This window comes from Schistocerca piceifrons, chromosome 1 (genome assembly GCF_021461385.2).
Source record: "Schistocerca piceifrons isolate TAMUIC-IGC-003096 chromosome 1, iqSchPice1.1, whole genome shotgun sequence".
Lineage (NCBI taxonomy): Eukaryota > Metazoa > Arthropoda > Insecta > Orthoptera > Acrididae > Schistocerca > Schistocerca piceifrons.
The window spans coordinates 529,142,543-529,161,129 of record NC_060138.1 but is presented as its reverse complement, the minus strand read 5'-3'; the positions used below and the strand labels follow the sequence as shown (position 1 = coordinate 529,161,129).

General features: G+C 43.9%; 1 protein-coding gene across 1 annotated transcript in view; it reads left to right on the top strand.

Annotated features, from left to right (window-relative positions):
• LOC124746573 (ionotropic receptor 21a) overlaps window positions 1–18,587 on the top strand; it is a 189,468-nt gene that overhangs the window by 111,224 nt on the left and 59,657 nt on the right. Inside the window, exon 8 of the mRNA XM_047248945.1 lies at window positions 16,049–16,250. Within this exon, the coding sequence (XP_047104901.1) occupies window positions 16,049–16,250 (202 nt within the window). The remainder of the gene's footprint in view (window positions 1–16,048; window positions 16,251–18,587) is intronic.

Sequence of the window (18,587 nt, the reverse complement as noted above, 5' to 3'; positions counted from 1 at the left end):
ACAGGCTATGTCATGACGTGTCTGGTGACACCAAGTGTTATCATTTTTAATTACATGTCGTATTAACATTTACCTATTTGTGCTCCTAGCGCACCCTCATTCATTGATCATTGCAGCACTGGTCATAGATTAATAAATCTATTAATTAATAACTACATATTGCTTCATTTTACTAGCATAATACTGGAGAACGATTTGGTTCTACACACTCAGACATATAACTTAATATTACAGAATATTTAACAACAACAGTCTAATATTCCTTGTTTGTCTCGATGATGGCTACTGCGCAATGCCATTCCAGTCACATGGTTTATTGCGTCTCGTAAAATTATTTATCACTCAGTAAGAGTAAACAGTTGTGGTGGAATGAACATTTTTATGATTGAAGTTGGCAGTTTTTTGTACGATGTATTCCACTATGTTAGCCAACGGCCTTGCTGCAGTGGTAACACCGGTTCCCGTCAGATCACTGAAGTTAAGCACTTGGATGGGTGACCACCCGGTCTGCCGAGCGCTGTTCAAATGGTTCAAATGGCTCTGAGCACTATGCGACTTAACTTCTGAGGTCATCAGTCCCCTAGAACTTAGAACTATTTAAACCTAACTAACCTAAGGACATCACACACATCCATGCCCGAGGCAGGATTCGAACCTGCGGCTGTAGCGGTCGCTCGGTTCCAGACCGTAGCGCCTAGAACCGCAAGGCCACCGAGCGCTGTTGGCAAGCGGGGCGCACTCAGCCCATGTGAGGCAAACTGATGAACTACTTGTTCGAGAAATAGCGGCTCCGTTCTCGGGAGAACGGTGTGCTGACCACATGCCCCTTCATATCCGCATCTAGTGACACCTGTGGTCTGAGGATGACACTGCGGCCGGTCGGTACTGTTGGGCCTTCCAAGGCCTGTCCGGAGGGAGTTTAGTATTTATTGCACTATGTTCATTGACGTGACGGTCTTGTACTTACCGTATCAGTCTTGCTATCCTCATTTCATGTTATTAAAGAAGTGTGTACTATGTCTGGCGTTAGCCGTATACTTTGGAATCTATCTAACTGCAGTTCATCGCGGCTATCCTGCGGTCGCCTACATTCGCTCGCTCAAGCTAATCTTGTCTTTGTCCGTAGACCCTCTCCATACCTGCTGAGCAGTTTTCTTACTGTCTCACATTAGGCTTCAGAACTCATTATCCTTCTATGTTCCACAAAATTCATAACCACGATTCCTTTAGCGTACCATAAAGCGATTGCCATAACCTTTGTGGCTGTCGCAGTTCGGTGTGCGTTTTTTGGTTTGTAGGACAAGTCGGTTTGAATTTACACAACAGACTGTTGTTTTCTTTCCCCATTAGCATAGGGAAAGCATCTCGTCATTGGTCAAGATTCCGTTCAGTTCCACACCGTAGCTATTAAGAGAATCCGGAGAAGCAGTAATCGGTTAATTTTTGTGGTTAGAGAACCGGCATTTGAAGCTGACTGCTGAGCGACTCTTTTGCCGCCAACATACGTCGCGCGTAAGGACTGAGAATTTCTCGTGAATTAGGGCTCATACGGGGCCATGTAATCGTTCTTCTCTCGCTCCATTTGCTAATGAAACAGGGGAGGGAATGACTAGTAGTGGGTACATGGTACTCTCCGGACTTGCAGAATATCTATGAAGATGTTGATGTAGAAGGTGTATCTGAGACGCAACAACCACGGAATTTGTAGTATGTCATGATCTCCTGCAAAACACTCCGAGAAATCTGAGGAAAGTTATCAACCAGCTGAGGTATCGTGATACGTTGGTTTCCTCCCATTCTTCCTCCAATTTTCTCTATCGGTTCGGTACCTTCCTGACTACAGACGGACGACGTCTTCGTTCATCCTTTCAGTCTTAAACAAATGATACCATTTACGCAAAACACATTCTACCACCATCCAACGATATACGAGCTAAGTCCGCGACGAATATTAACCGGTTTTAATTTTTTTTCTTTTTTTTCAGTTATCGGTCTTCTTGCTGTGTCAAAGTGGCCCGGCACGAATTTATGTCTTGCACCAACCTCTTCATCTCAAAGTAGCGCTTGCACCGAATGTCATCAGTTATTTTTTGGATGTATTCAAATTTCTGCCATCCTTTGCAGTTGTTACCCACTATAGCTCCCTCTGCTACCATGGAAGTTATTTCCTGACACGTTCTATCATCCTCTCCCTTCTTCAATATTTCACATGTTCTTCTCCTCTCTGATTCTGCGGAGAACCTCCTGATTGCATACCTTAGCAGTCCACCTATCTCTCAACATCCTTCTATAGCTCTACATCTCAAACGCTTCGACTCTCTCCTTTTCCGGTTTTTCTCCAGTCCATGATTCACTGTCATACAATGTCGTGCTCCAAACTCATAATCTCTGTTATTTATCCATTACGTTTGCCTGTCCTTGTCTGCTTCTTTGTCCTTGCTTCCTTCATAGTGTGTTGTTTAGCTTCCCAGGTAGCGCAAACCCTTAACTTCGTCTACTTGATGTTAAGTTTATTAGAAATATCATTTCTGCTACTACTCATTGCCTTCGTCTTTCTTCGGTTTATTCTCAGTTCGTATTCTGTACTCATTGGGTTGTTCATTCCATTCAACAAGTGCTGTAATTCTTCTTCACTTTCACTGAGGATACCAAGGTGATCAGCGAACCTTATATTTGACATCCTTTCACGCTCAATTTTGATCCCACTCTTGAACCTTTCTTTTATTTCCGTCATTGCTTCTTCGATGTGAGCTGGAACTCCAGCGCAAATGACTACAGACCTGTCTTCCAGCCTTTTTAATCCGAGTACTTTGTTCTTAATCTCCCAGTCTTATTACTCCGTTTTGGTGCTTGTTCATATTGTATATTAACCATCTTTCCCTGGCCTATAGCTTGCTCCTACTTTTTATCAGAAATTCGAATATTTTATGGCCACTAAAACCGTATTACTATACGTGTTTCATAGTTGGTGGAATCTGCATTTGCAAACTGTTTGTGTGCTGTAGCCAATCGAGAAGCATGGAAGTTCTAAGTGCACAGACCTACTGCATACACCTATCTCTTTCTCTCTCTTCCCTCTGTCTACGTACAGAAAATCCTTCAGATTTCTGTATACAGTTACCTTTTCCCCATGACGTGTAATAAAGATGTAAGGAATCTACACTGGCAAACAAATGTGTTGCAAAATGAAATAAAGAGAGACCCACTGAGGACCTAATCTAGTATCACCAAAATAGCTAACGAGAAAAACTATTATGCTCAAGGCAGAATCCTCAACAGTTAGGGTGGTGCACAAATTAGTATCATTATTGTTTTGCGTGTTGGTATTCCGAGTGCTATGGGTTTATTTATCGATTGTCATTTTTTAGTTGTAGTTAACTGTTGCTATTTGAATTTACATTTTGTCATTTTGCCATTTGGAGGTAGTGAGTGGAGGATGGACGCTAGAAAATGGAATGCCAAGTGGAGAAATCAGAGCATTTTCGCATATTCTTCTGTCTGAGTTGAGTAGAGGGGTGGCAGCCAGAAAGATTTGCGTCGTGTATGGGGATAAACCCACTGGACAGAGTACAGCAAGAAAACGGTTGACCTGTTCGAAGGAGGATCGTTTTGACAATAGTGATTCACCACGTTCAGCAAGACCTTCTCGATTTAATGAAGATCGTTTAAACGCATTCATCTGCAATCGTCCAATTCATTGTACTCAAAAAATTGGCAGATGTGATGAACTCTGATCGTTCCACCACCGTGCGACATTTGCATGCAGTGGGGAAGGTTCAAAAGTTGGGTGTATGTGTACCGCACGCTCTAAAGCAAAATCACAAAAATCAGCGGCCATATGTGCATCTCTGCTTGCTCATCGTCGATGCTAACATAAGGAAAAAAAGGTATGGCTAAGCCCAGACAAAGCAGCAGCTCCTCGTACAAAAACACCTGCGCGCATCCACATGCATCCGACGGAACAGCGACGGTTTGGTGTTCCACAAATTGCTTCCCCGAGATGTAACCATCACTGCTGACATTCACTGTCAACAACTGAGACGTCTTGCAGACGCAATCCGAGAACGACGACCGGGAAGACTGCCTGAAGAGGTGTTATTCCACGATAAGCCTCACCCGCCTTTTGCTAGAATAACAACAAACACTATACGGGAGCTGGGTTCGGAAGTCATTCCACACCCAACTTATTCACCTGATCTGCACCTTCAGATTTACACTTTTTCCCTATAGAACAATCTTCAAGCAACTTCCCTTCCGAATGAAAAAGCGCTCCAAACATATCTTGACGAGTTCTTCGCCTCAAAACCGCATGATTTCTACAGTCGCGGAATCGAAAAGTTACCCTAGCGTTGGCACACTGTTGTAAATAGTGAAGGAGAATACATTATTGATGGCTAAAGTCTCTGTGTGTTTATTAAACTTATGGAAAAACGATACTAATTTACACATCAACCCAATATACGGCATCTATATTAAAGAAACCAAGGGGAAATTTGGAAAGGGAAGAAAATTCATGTTCATGGAGCAGAAATGAAAACTTTACAGTTTGCGTGTGATGTTGCAATTACTTCAGAGATGGCAGAGGACTTGGAGGATCAACTGAACGAAAAGCATAGCTTCTTAAAAACGGGTTATAAGTTTAAGTTCAACAGAAGCAAAACAAGGGAAATGGCAAGGGTAATGGAATGCAGTCGAATTAGATTAGACGATACTGAGGGGATTAGATCAATAAATGAGACGCTAGAAGCAGTAGAAAAATATTCTTACTTGAGCAGCAAAATAAATTAAAACAGATGAAATAGAAAGGAAGTAAAACGCAAAGTGGCAATAGAAACAAATACCTGTCAGAAAAAGAGATATGTATATGTTAACACCTAATATAAATTGAAGTTTTAGAAAGTCTTTTCTGAAAGAGTTTTGCCTGGAGTGTAGATTTACGCGGAAGTGACTATAAGCAGTACGGACAAGACGAGGATAGTAGCTTTGAAATGTGGTGCTCCACAAGAATGCTGAAAATCATGTGGGTAGATCGGATAACTAGTGAAGAGGTACTGAATCCTAATGAGAAAAAAATAAATTTGTAGCACAGCTTGACTAAGCAATTATCGATTTTTTTTAATGGAGGGAAGTGTGTGTTGAGGAGGAGGTGGTAGATGAAATTGTAGAGAGACGTCAAGAATTGAATGCAGTAAGCAGGTTGAAAGAGGTGTAGGTCGCAACAGCTATGCGGAGATAAACAGAACAGCACAGGACAGACTAAAGTGGAGAGCTGCATCAAACCAGCCATCGTTCTGAAGACCACAACAGCAATAAGCGAAACAGCTACGACATAACAGCACAAAATAACGACTGTATACACTGAAGTGACAGAAGTTATGGGATACCTAATAATATGATGCCGGACCTCCTTTTGTCCGGGATAGAGCAGCAACTCCACGTGGCCTGGACACAACAAGTCCTTTTAAGTCTCCTGCAGAAATAATGAGTCATGCTGCCACTATAGCCACCCATTACGTCCCATAAATGTTCGATGAGACTTATGTCAGGCGATCTGCTTGGGCCAATCATTCCCTTGAATTATCGAGAATATTCTTCGAACCAATCATGAACAATTATTATCCGCTCATTGTTATCCATAAAAATCCCATCATCGTTTGGGGCATGAAGTCCATGAATGGCTGCAAATGGTCTCCAAGTAGCCAAATAGAACCATTTACAGTCAACGGTCGATTCACAAAGGCCAGAGGACCCAGCCCATTTTATGTGAACACAGCCCATACTATTATGGAGCCACCATCAGCTTGCACAGTGTCTTGTTGACATAGGGGTCTGTGGCTTCGTTGTGTCAGCGCCACACTCAAACCCTACTATCAGCTCTTGCCAACTAAAATGGGACTTATCCGACCAGGAGATGGTTTTCCTGTCGTATGGGGGCCAATCGATATGGTCACGAGCCGAGGAGAGGCGCTGCAGGCGATGTCGTGCTATTAGGAAAGGCACTCGCATCGGTCGTCTGCTGCCATGGCCCATTAACCCCACATTTCGCCGCACTGTCCTACTGGATACGTTCGTCGTGCATCCCACATTGATTTCTGAGATCATTTCACGCATTGTTGCTCGTCTGTTAGCGCTGACAACTCTACGCAAACGCCACTGCTCTGTGTCGTTAAGTGAAAACCGCCGGTCACTGCGTCGTCGGTGGTGAGAGGTAACGCCTGAAAATTGGTATTTCCGGCATACTCTATACACTGTGGAGCTCGGAATATCGAATCTCCTAACGAGCTTAGAAACGTCCCATGCGTCTAGCTCCAACTAATATTCCGCCTTAAAGTCTGTTAATTCCCGTCATGTGGCCATAATCACGCAGAAAACTTTTTCACGTGACGCACTTGAGTTTAAATGACTGCTTCGCTAGTGCGCTGCCCTTTTATAGCTCGTGTACGCCATACTACCACCATCTGCATACGTGCATATCGCTATCCCATGACTTTTGACACCACCGTATATATAAAAATGTAGAACGATTGAGAAAATCCTGTTCTCTGTCAACAAATATAACCAACAAAAAATGCCATTTTAATGTTCCACGAAGTGGTGAAACAGGAATAAACTTCAAAAAACAATTTTTCAACTTTGATGTCACCTGTAACACTTCGCTTGCTTATGAAACATCGCATTCGATCATGCAAATGGATTTATTGCATTACTTCCATGCTTTTTAGTTTTAATGTTGACTGACATAAATAAACTTAAATAAAATGTGTTACTAAAGCTCCTGTTTTGACTTGGCGGGAAAAATCGCAACCCAGGACGAGCATACGGCTAGATGAATGTGGGAAACATCCGAAAACCGTAATGAAATAGGCGAGTAGATGCAATTTTTATCAGAGTATGACTGCACCAAGGCAATTCTCGGCTTCTCAGTTTATCACATTATTGTGCAGTCAGGCCAGCTGGACTGCAGAAGTTGTAGCTCTAGGACTCCCTTAGGCGTTATGTTGCACACCATAGAACTTGAGAAAGTCCACACCACTGGAGAGAACATCTTTACGACCTTGAAATTTCACATTTTTTTCCTCTCTTCTATGGCAGAAAATACTAACGTATTTACCTCTCAAGATTACGTACAGATAATCATTTCGAGATTAAAGCTCTTCTGCCCATATTTACTTACAAATAGATTTGTTTTCGAGAGGGTCTGCCTTGAGCGAATCACAATTTTTATCTTTTCTTTCATTCCTAGACATGCTTCACTGTAGTTCCAACATCGTCACTGGGCTTTTATTATGTCTCTACAAACATAAACAATTAATAAATAAAGTAAAAAAGTATTAATTAAATAAATAAAACTTACACCCATTGAGCTTTGCGCGCGCACACACAAATGACAGACAAATCTCACAAAAGTCCAAAACTCCCGCCCAGAAAACGTTCAACTTTTCAGCAGTTTTGTTTCTGTTGTTTGTAAACAGTGACAGTGAAAGGTATCTGGTGCAGGTCTTCACAGTGAAGATAATGGGGAAACTAGATAAAGGGAAACGTATTGTAAATACACACACACACACACACACACACACACAAGTCTTCCATGCAGAATTCAGTAATGTTAGGCATAATCATTATATTTCCAGTCGTAAAATTACGAAGTAAATATATGTTCTACTTTATGTCCTATATGGCTGCAGATAACAAACTGTGAAAGAAAACAAATGGAATAAAATACATAAAAACCCAGGAAAACCGAAGCATGTATTATTGCAAATCTTCGCCTGTTTCTTCAAATTTGTAAATACTGCCTTAAAATCTAAAATTATATTTGTACAAGCAGCTAAGAGGATTTTTCCTGTTTTGCAGAAATATAACAAGAGCCTACTCATGATGCTAGATCTTCAGTGAAACCTGTCTGGGAAATAAAAGAAAAGACAAAAATTGTGTTTTACTCACTGCAGGCTCTCTCCAGAAACAAATCTATTACTTACGGATGTACAGAACACTGAACATGTAAAAAGTGTGCCCATGTTACAATACGAAAGCAGAGAACGACAGCAGCGCTCCAAGTGGCCTGGCAGCCAACTAAGGTCGGCCCTACAAGCTTAAGCCCCCCGGTATAGAGGTACACACCTACAGTACATCATGACCGTGTCTTCCAGAGAGCGCTACAGTAACTTTGTCGTGTAAAACTGAATGTATATTCTACAAACCATCACGGGTTCTCTTTGTTCATGGAAAACAGTAAACTAGTGATTCAGTTGTCCAGCAAAGGGATCGGCGTGTTTATAGAAACTGGTCAGATGATGGAGACTTAAACTGCTGCAATGTTTATCTTGTTCTGGGAGTTGTCACCACAGTCCACTCGCCTGGCAATCTGCAGTTAAAAAAAATGACTCTGAGCACTATGGGACTTAAATTCTGAGGACATCAGTCCCCTATAACTTAGAACTACGTAAACCTAACTAATCTAAGGACATCACACACATCCATGCCCGAGGCAGGATTCGAACCTGCGACCGCAGTGGTCGCGCGGCTCCAGACTGTAGCGCCTAGAACCGCTCGGCCACCCCCCGGCCTGCAACAGTTCGATAAGGTCTGTGTGAAGAAGCTACAAAGATTGAGGACTCTATTTCGGTACGGTTCTGAAATATTTCATTTCCATCCTGGTTGCACAACAGCGCCGAAATCGCCGCCGCATCTAGGAATCGGTTTAATTTCCCGTGAGTAACGTGACATCTAAAAAGAATCCAAGATATGCTGGGTGTAACGAGTCTGATTCCAGTATTTGTATTGGTGATTGAAGAAGGTGTACTGAACTACGTTACAGCAGTATTTACATCATTTGCAGCCTAATAATAATAGCTATTACGAGTTGTATGTTTTTAGGTTGGTTAGTATCTCCAAGTATGTGTGGCAAGAGCAAGCCGTTAATGCTTCTTTTCCCCGGGCCAGTAGGTCAGTTGTTGAAGTGTGGACGCGTGGGCGCAAAATGGTTAGTCTATACTGACAGGCATAGTCCATTCAGTGGTGTTGTTACGACTATGGTGAAAATATCAGGTCGTAAAGTTTGTAACATGTCTGTGGGAAGGCCGTTCGTGCAATGAAAATATAATCAACTCACTGATGTGTGTACATACGAGTATTAAGATATAACACATAAAAGACATAAAAACATATGCACTAATATCCGTTATATCCTGTATAATGAATGCTTAAGTCACAGGAGTTCCCACTGGACTCGCTAGTTTAAGATCAATAGACTCTTTGATAATCATTGCTAAAAATGTGTGAGCATTCTGTAACGAATAAAAATCCTGTACCTAGTTTCCAGGAGGGGACAAGTGCCCCATCTTGCCCGCACCTTGCAGACGCCTATGGTCGCACGTCATTGTGCCGTCGCACCTTTATCAGACGCTGACACATCCATTAGCAGTGTGCCAACAGTCCTAACACGTATCCTACTGGAGACGCCCAGAATAACTAACAGAGTAAATTGCTCGCTGCATGGAGATGTCCGCTGGTTGTAACTGGAATTCTCGTAATGCGATAATCCATCGAAAATCGCTTGCTACAGGTCTATTGACCCCTCTTGCCAAACACAGAGCAACTTTCCAGACCCTTTCTGAGGTGCTGATACTTTCTGCACTTCCGACAGATTTTGAAAGTGGCTCTCCCCATTGATACCACAGAAGAACAAACGTAAAATTTGGCCATAAATGCGAGTCTTTGCACATTGCAACTTTGACAATCACAAAAAATTTGTCTTGAACACTTCAAATGGTTCAAATGGCTCTGAGCAGTATGGGACTTAACATCTGAGGTCATCAGTCCCCTAGGACAGCACACACACCCATGCCCGAGGCAGGATTCGAACCTGCAACCGTAGCGGTCGCGCGGTTCCAGACTGGAGCGCCTAGAATCGCTCGGTCACATCGGCCGGCTCTTGAACACTTACCATATTCCACTACTTAGCGATACCGTTAACAAGAAGCTAAAGTGGAACTAAACTGGACTAGTGGAAATAAACAGAGACCTGTTGTTGTTGTTCCACTTATCAGACTGAAAGGCTGCTTTGATGCAGCTCTCCACACTAGTTTCTCTCCTGCAAGTTATTTCGTATCTTCTAAACTTCTGAATCCTTCTCTCGTGCAAGTCATTTCGTATCTTCCTAGCTCCTGCATTCTTCACCCATTTAAACCTGCTTTATGTTCTATTACTGTTTTTGGCAATCTTCCCCTCCAACTCTCATACACTTCCCTCCATTACCAAATTAATAATTCCTTGGCGAATCAGGGTATATTCTATCATTCTATTCCTTCTTTTTTTTTGGTCAAATTGTGCCATGATGATTTTTCCACCCCAGTTCTATTTAGTATCTCTCCGTTAGACACTGTAAATATCCATTTAAACTGCAGCACTACTCTGTAATACCACGTTTCAAATGCTCCTATTCTCTTCACATCCTACATTTGTCTGTGCTATTTATTGATCACGTTATACTTCCGCATAGCGCTACACCCCAATCTAATGCACTCAGTGTTACTTTTATTGTTTACTTTACGTGAGACAAGGGCCTTATCGACCATACGCTTACTCTACGAGACTCTTCCATTTCTTTCTGTCGAGTCGCTGTCTGTCCATTTGGTGTTGTTCATCCTAGTAATGTCCTCCTAGATGTTATCTCGACATCTAATTCTGGGTCTTCCTCTTCTTCTGGTTCCATCTATTGAATGCTGTTCTACGTAGTCTATTCTCCGTCATTCTTGATATATTGCCTGTCCAATTCATCCATCGCTTATTTAGCACATCGACAATATTATGGTGTTGGTACAGCTCTCTTAGTTCTTCAAATTCTTCATTTTTACTTATCGTCCATTCCACTTCATTTTTATAATATAAATGTCCAAAAATTTTCCTTGGTATTTTTCTTTCGAGTATTAGCAGTTTTTTCATCTTTCTTGCTAAATATTTTATATTTCATTCGGACATGTCCGAAAGAACAGACACAACATATATAAGTAAAGCTAGTACTACCAATTGATCGCTTCAGTGGGGATGCACATCAGATGCATACCACGATCTAACTCTTATGGGGATCGGCTAAATGCCGTGAGTAACGAGGATAATGAGCTCAAATGGCTCTGAGCACTATGGGACTTAACATCTGAGGTCATCAGTCGCGTAGAACTTAGAACTACTTAAACCTAACTAACCTAAGGACATCACACACATCCATGCCCGAGGCAGGATTCCAACCTGCGACCGTAGCAGTCGCGCGGTTCCAGACTGAAGCGCCTAGAACCGCTCGGACACAGGATAATGAGCAAGGGTCATTACATCAGCAGTGTGTCGATAAGCTGAGAATTTGGGTCTGACGGGAGGTGAGTTAGGATAGCCCTGCAGTTGCGATGATCACTGTGTCCAGGTGGCGCAGTGGTCAGAGCGTTTGCCTAGTCGGCATGAGACCTGCGTTCAGATCCTGCTCTGGCACAAATTTTCAACTTCCCCCATTGATTTCAATCAATGCCTACTTGCACCTAATGCCATTAGTTCCTTTGTGTCTTGTTTTTAAAAGTTAATGCTTCACATCCGTTTAATTTTAACGGTATAGAACTCCATTGATACAAGCAAATTAAGGATCTAGTACTAAGTCCTCTTTTCTTTAAGATTTTGCTAAAACAAAAGTTTTTTTGTTCGTTGATGCTGGATGGGCATCTCTTTCTACATTCGTTCTATTATTTCTAAAAAGACTCAGCAAATACTTGAAGCTGTTAGCTGTCTCGAAAGTTAATCCGTCTACAACCAAATGTGCATCACTTCGGATTTTCTTACTTGTGACCGATAATCCCTCTTTTCTTCAATAACACATAATCCTGTTTTCTCAGCGACTTTCTAATAATTTTGACCATTGTTATTAATTCTGCTTTGGAACTACGTATTAGTGCTTCATCGTCTGTGTAGGCAAGACGCAATATTCACCTCCTCCACTAGGATACCTTGTGGGTTAGTATTAGCAAATTCTCTGTCGATCTTCTCTAAAACAAGGTTAAATAAAGTAGGTGAAATGGCGTCACCTTGTCACACTCCAGTGAACGCCTTAAAAGTTTCAGTTTCTGCTACAGGCGTCTTTATCCGAAACTAAGTAATCTGATTAACTTCGATGGTATTTCAAATTCCTTGGCTATATTTAGGAATGTCTGCGGTTTACGCTATCGTATACCTTTTTGAAATCTAGAAATAATATGTGGACATCTGCACTGAATTCCCACGCCTTCTCAGTTAGTTGCCTTAGAGCGCACCATTGCTGCCGTAATACAACTACATTCTATTACCGTTGTTTTACTTTAATTTGTATTCGTCTTATAACCTTTTCCAAAACACAATCCAGTGTGTTATTCAGTTAATCTTACAAATACTTCTCCGTCTGTGACAGAATTTCAGTGACACGAGCAGACATTAATGTCTTCATTTCCTCTCCCTAGCCTTAAATCCTTTTCGAAATTTATCTTGACTGTCACTTACAGCTCGCTCTGTGAACAGATTTAAAACATTTGGGACAGGCGTTAACCATATTTAACTTTCCCTTAACTACTACCTCCCTCTCGCTCCTATGTTTTATCCCTGTTTTCTTCAGAAATCTAAAGATAGTATTCCATACAACGCTGACAGCTTTTACTAGATCTATAAAAGAATGCTAACCGTTGGCAAAGATCATATTTTGCTCTCTTTGAGTAACTATTAGTAACTAAAGGAATTTGATACTGTTACGTGGTATGTAGCTTCTGTTTACGTTAAAATGTATTAAACTATTAACGTTAAGAATATTTTAAACTGTTTGCTGCATTCTAAATACTAATAGTATTGGATTTTTTTTTTGTGGGAAGGTGGATGGGTTAAATGGCCTATACATAGAAACAACGAGGCCATCAGTCCCTCTTTGAAGAGATAGTCCATCTGTAGTTAGTGACATAAGCCAGAAATTTCATCGAATTGTTATGTAGCAGTGGTAAAATCAACTCATTAAAAGCAATATTGATAACAGAAAAGAGAAATAGTTAAATGAGAAATAAAAATGTATATGTCGAGCTGGTCTGCAAGTCAGAGAGCAGTCCGCCCTTCTTCTCCCCTCTCCCCCCCCCCCCCCCCCCCACTCGAGGGTTCGTCTGCGGTGAGAGACACCTTCCCCACGACTGACGCTCTGACAACCTGATGCAGGGTTAAGACAGTAACGGAATAAGAAACGCCAACTGGATGGAGATGAGAAGTGTAATAGTGGAAATCTAAAGGCTAAAAACGTACTTAACACCGGTGTGACGAACACCAGTAAAACAGTGTGAAATATCTACAAATCAGTATGTGGGTGGCCATGGTGGAGTGATGCTGGGGCTTAGTATGCGGCGGGGGCATCCCTCCCCCTACCGTCCCACTCCCAATCCTATATAACTAACTATTAAGGATAGGAAGTGTAAAATCCTGTTCAACAGTTCTTTCGTCTTCAGCTAGTGTTAACGATAAGGGACCCTTGACATTCTTAACCTTCATTGAAGTGCTATAGAGAGGGGCACTCCTAGAAATAATGTGCTGCAGAAAAACGGTAGAACTAAAGGTAATTAAAAACTCATGAGGGTGAATAGAATATAGAAGTTGTTTTTGCATGAAGAGGATCAACATATGCCTGAAGTCTCAATCTTGCGAGAGTTTCTGTTCATTACTTTTGTGGATCGTTGGTAGCAGGGAGTGGATCCGCGGACGCCAGGCGCTGCCAGGGAAACACTCAGCAAATATAGATACGAGTGGTGTCTGTTCTGTCGAACTTGTCCAGTAGAACAGATATCACTCATATCTATCATTCTACGGGCCCGGTGGCTGATTGATGAAGAAGTTACAATGCTCATGCACAACCAATATCCGAATCAGACAATTGCGAGGAGAGGGCGCGGAGAGTGGGAAGTTAGGAAGTTTGGTTTGACGGAAAGCATGTCTGGATGGCCAAGGGACTTACGGTAAAATGGTTCAAATGGCTCTGAGCACTATGGGACTTAACATCTGAGGTCATCAGTCCCCTAGAACTTAGAACTACTTAAACCTAACTAACCTTAGGACATCACACACATCCATGCCCGAGGTAGGATTCGAATCTGCGACCGTAGCAGTCGCGCGGTTCCGGACTGAAGCGCCTAGAACCGCTCGGCCACCGCGGCAGGCCGGCTTAAGGCAACCGTTCTATAGAACCAGAGGATCGAGTTCTGGTTCAGCAGAAATTGTCAGCTCTCGCCATTGCATTGCCACAATGCTCTGTGCAGCTGGAAGTCATTACTTCCTTCCCGTCTCTTCCCCTTCCGTTTACTTTTCATTTCCTTCACCCCAGTTATTTAAGCCTGCAAATACTCAAAGCTCTTTATTAGCCGCGTGGGGTAGCCGTGCGGTCTAAGGCGCCATGCCATAGTTCGCGCGGCTCCCGCCGTCGCAGGCTCGAGTCCTCCCTTGGGCATTGGTGTGTGTGTTGTCCTTAGCGTGAGTTTAAGTCAGATTAACTAGTGTGTAAGCCTAGCGACCGATGACCTCAGCAGTTTGGTCCCATAGAACTTACCACAAATTTCCTCTTTATGACAGCATCTTGCTGCAGGCCAGTACAGGATGGCGGTTACTTGGCCGAAGAAGCCCATTGCCTCGGCTACTGTTGACATACAGGCCTACTGGCGGAGCCCAGCATCGGCCGACCGTTACGTTCGTGAGACGGACTCCTGTCTGTGTGTGTGTGTGTGTGTGTGTGTGTGTGTGTGTGTGCATGTGTGTGTATTGAACCGGAAACATAAAGAAGGACGGAGAGGCTTTGTCCCCGCCGTAGCCCTCAGTGGTACACAGCCCCACAACAGGCTACAGCAGTCCACTACTCCACAGCTGCCCCACAACGAACCCAGGGTTACTGTGCGGTTCGGCCCCCCTGGACGCTCTCCCCCCTTCCCCCCTCCCTCCACGGGAACGTCTCATACCAGGCGAGTGTAATCCCAAATGTTTGCGTTGTAGAGTAATTATGGTGCACGCGTACGGGCAGCAATCGGTGTCATAATGTAACTGAGGCGTAATAAGGGGAACCAGCCCGCATTCGCCGAGGAAGATGGAAAACCGCCTTATAAACCATCCACAGGCTGGCCGGCACACCGGACCTCGACACTAATTCGCCAGGCGGATTCGTGCTGGGGACCGGCATGCCTACCCGTTCGGGAAGCAGCGTGTTAGACCGCACTGTTAGCCGAGCGGGCTTGCGCTGCTCAGTGCTCAGCGGCCCATGCAAGGCCCCTCGCACTGAGACGGCACGATTCTCGCCCCGCCTCCCACGGTGCCGTTACACGGCTGATCGGTGACGTAGCGGGCAGTGATCCACTACTCGCAGCAGCTCCAGGATCGAACAGCTTTAGGGCAGGCTGCCCTCTCGTAGATGCAAGCTGCGGTCCTCATCAGGCGACACAGCCCCCATGGTGGTAGGGCTGTGGTGCTGAAAGAGCGATATTAATACAAATGGCTAGGGTATTCTTCATAGCTGCACGTTTGGTCTGTGCTCCGCCTTTTGCCTCTACATTGAACACTTTGTCAGCCGCCAGAGTGGAAACGCCTGTGACACCTTGTTTCTACGTTAAGTATTTCCAAACAGTTACAGGGTGGCCTGTCTCGCAACATTGTGATGGTTATGTTATATTTCATAAAGCACAACACCTGTGCTCGCCTGAAGCTGGCGCCGCTGCACTCGTCTTTCTAACTTTCTAAATGGCACACCCGCATTTTTACTTAACCAGCAGTTGGATGAGGAAGTGCAAGAGCGTATGAAGCTGTGGATCCGTCAGTGGCCGACCGCGTTTTACGAAACAGTAATTACAGCTATTGATCGTCTAGTCTCCCAGTGGTGATTACGTTTGGATGAAACCAGTCCATGATCATCTTGTGGCGAATGTTCGTTTTTCCCATACACTATTTGAAATCAACACGTATTTGCAAAGCTGTAGGTAGTCGACGTGGTCTGGACACACCTATAGCTGTACACCAGCGGATGTGGGTGCAGCAGAGGGCGGCTGGGAGCGCTGGTTCCACAACTCGTCGGACGCGGCCATGAACCGCGTGCTGGAGCGCGCCGAGCTGCTGCCCGACGTGCACTCCGCGCTGCTCAACGTCACCTCCAGCTGGCGCCGCTCCTACGCCTTCCTGGGGCCGCGGGCGCTGCTCGACTTCATCATCAGGACCAACTACAGCGTCAGGTCAGCTCCGCTCCTCGACCACCTACAAACTGTCCTCTCATCTGAGCTGAACATGTAGCGCTCTTTTAATGACTGAAAAACACTGTCATATATCAGTGATGACCAGTTTAGATCTGACCAGTAGATCATCTTCAGATCTGGTGCTGCAAGTTGTAAGAAGTAACATAAAATGATTTTATATCTTTTTTACCACTAATGACGAACTGCACTTTGCGGCACTAGATCTGAAGATGATCTGCTGACCAGATCGAAACTGGTCATCACTGATAAAATAAAAAGTGATACGGGCGGTGTTTTCTATCACGGTGCCAAAAGAGATCACGGGTTCACTAGACGTACCATCAAGTATAAAGCACTCATTCACTCAGTGCGACATATATACTCCATCCGAATAGGCCTCAGAAGGCCCAACAGTACCGACTGACCACCTTTCAATCCTCAGTCGATAGGCGTCATTGGATGAGTATACCAAGGGACACTTGATCACCACACCACTATCCTCGCCGTTGTCAGTTTTCGTGACCAGAGCCGCAACTTCTCAGTCAAGTAGCTCCTCAATTGGCCTCACAAGGGCTGAGTGCCCCCTGCTTCCAATAGCGCTCGGCGGATCCGGGCTGTAACCCACCCAAGTGCTAGCCAAGCCCGACAGCACTGAACTTTGGTTATCTAACGGGAACCCGTTTTACCACTGCTGCAATGCCGTTGGCCAACATATATACAAGGTGACTCATTGATGTTGAGAAATTAAGACACATTGAGAAATATAAATCCCATATCGAAACTGTACAGAACAAATTCTCATCCATAATTTACAAGTCATCAGTTCGTCACAGTTAGGAAATTCTGCAACAGACACATTTAGAACAAGTAAATAAAGTGCCTGAAAAAAATCGAAGTACCCAGAACTAGAGGAGGAAACGAAATGAAACTTCATGGGTTGAGACGGTATGTGATGTTATTTCGGTGATTGCAAAGTCCAGTCAAGTTTACAAAGAGCTAGGCAATATGAGCCCACTTACCAGTATTACGTTATGCTCTTCCACTGGCCTGGATGCATGCACTAAATCTGTCACGAAGGGTATTATAAAGTCGTTCTACCCTCCCCTGAGGCAAGCTGGCCCAAAACTGTTGTAACTGGTCCTTGATATTATCAATATTGGCCCTGGGACGAAGTTGACGTCCGAGCTGGCCCCACACACGTTCTATCCATGACAGATCAAGGGATGTTGTTGACCATGGGAATAACTCAACATCACGCACACAGCTCTCAGAGACTTCTGCCATGTGTAGCTTCTCAATCTGCTGCTAAAAAATGACAACACGATACTGTCGCGGGGGAAGGTAATATATGGAGATGCAGGATGTCCATGGCATATGGTTGTGCCGTAAGAGTTCCCTTAGTTATTACCAGTCATGACCTGAATGAAGTCGCACCCGATGGCTCCACACTCCATGACGACAGATGTAAGATAGCTACCCATGTCGCCGCTGTACTCGCTGACGTAGATCATCCATGGTAAGGCAGAATCGCGGTTCATCGCTGAAGATAATGAGACGCCACTGATCAGCAGTCCATGCTTCCCGGTCAAGGCACCACTCCAAAAGCAGCTGTCTGTGTTGTCGGGTTAACGGCTGCTTAAACATTGGGCGGTAATTCCATAGTATGGCTGCTGTTAGTCTCGAACCAAAGGTACAGGATTTCACAGAATGTTTCAAGGAGTCCACTACTTGTTCTCGGATAGCAGGTGCAGATGTGAAGGAGATGTACTTTGTGCGTGCATATTATGACGATCCTCCCTTGGGTGGTTAAACATGGTCGAGAGGAATCTTGACGATAAATATGTCTGCCTTCATGTTACCATGCAGTCCAACGCCAGGTCACCGTCACACACGAATACCCCACAAACGTAGATATTGCATGGTTCGACCATCCAGCGATATGGAGATCCAGAATTATACCCCTTTCAAAGTGTGATTGATGCTGATAACACTGTCTCACACGATTACGCCGCATCTCTGTCTTCATCACAGTGATCACTTAACATATGACGCTGTTGACCCACCTTATATACCGCACCATACATGGTAGCAACACTAACAAACACGAGCAACACTAACGCCCTCTCGTGGCTGTTTTACCTGTCCCAGAGAATTGCAACTCTGATCATTTACGTATCCATCGATGGTGTGTGCGAGTACAAAGTCACCCTGACATCCGGCCACGTCTTGTACTTGCTTCACTTGTTTTGCCAGTCAATGTATATTAACGAGCGGTTTTCGTTAAGTTATAGCTGATAATATTGCCACATTTTTGACACGCATAGGTACCTTTTTACTTTCATAGCT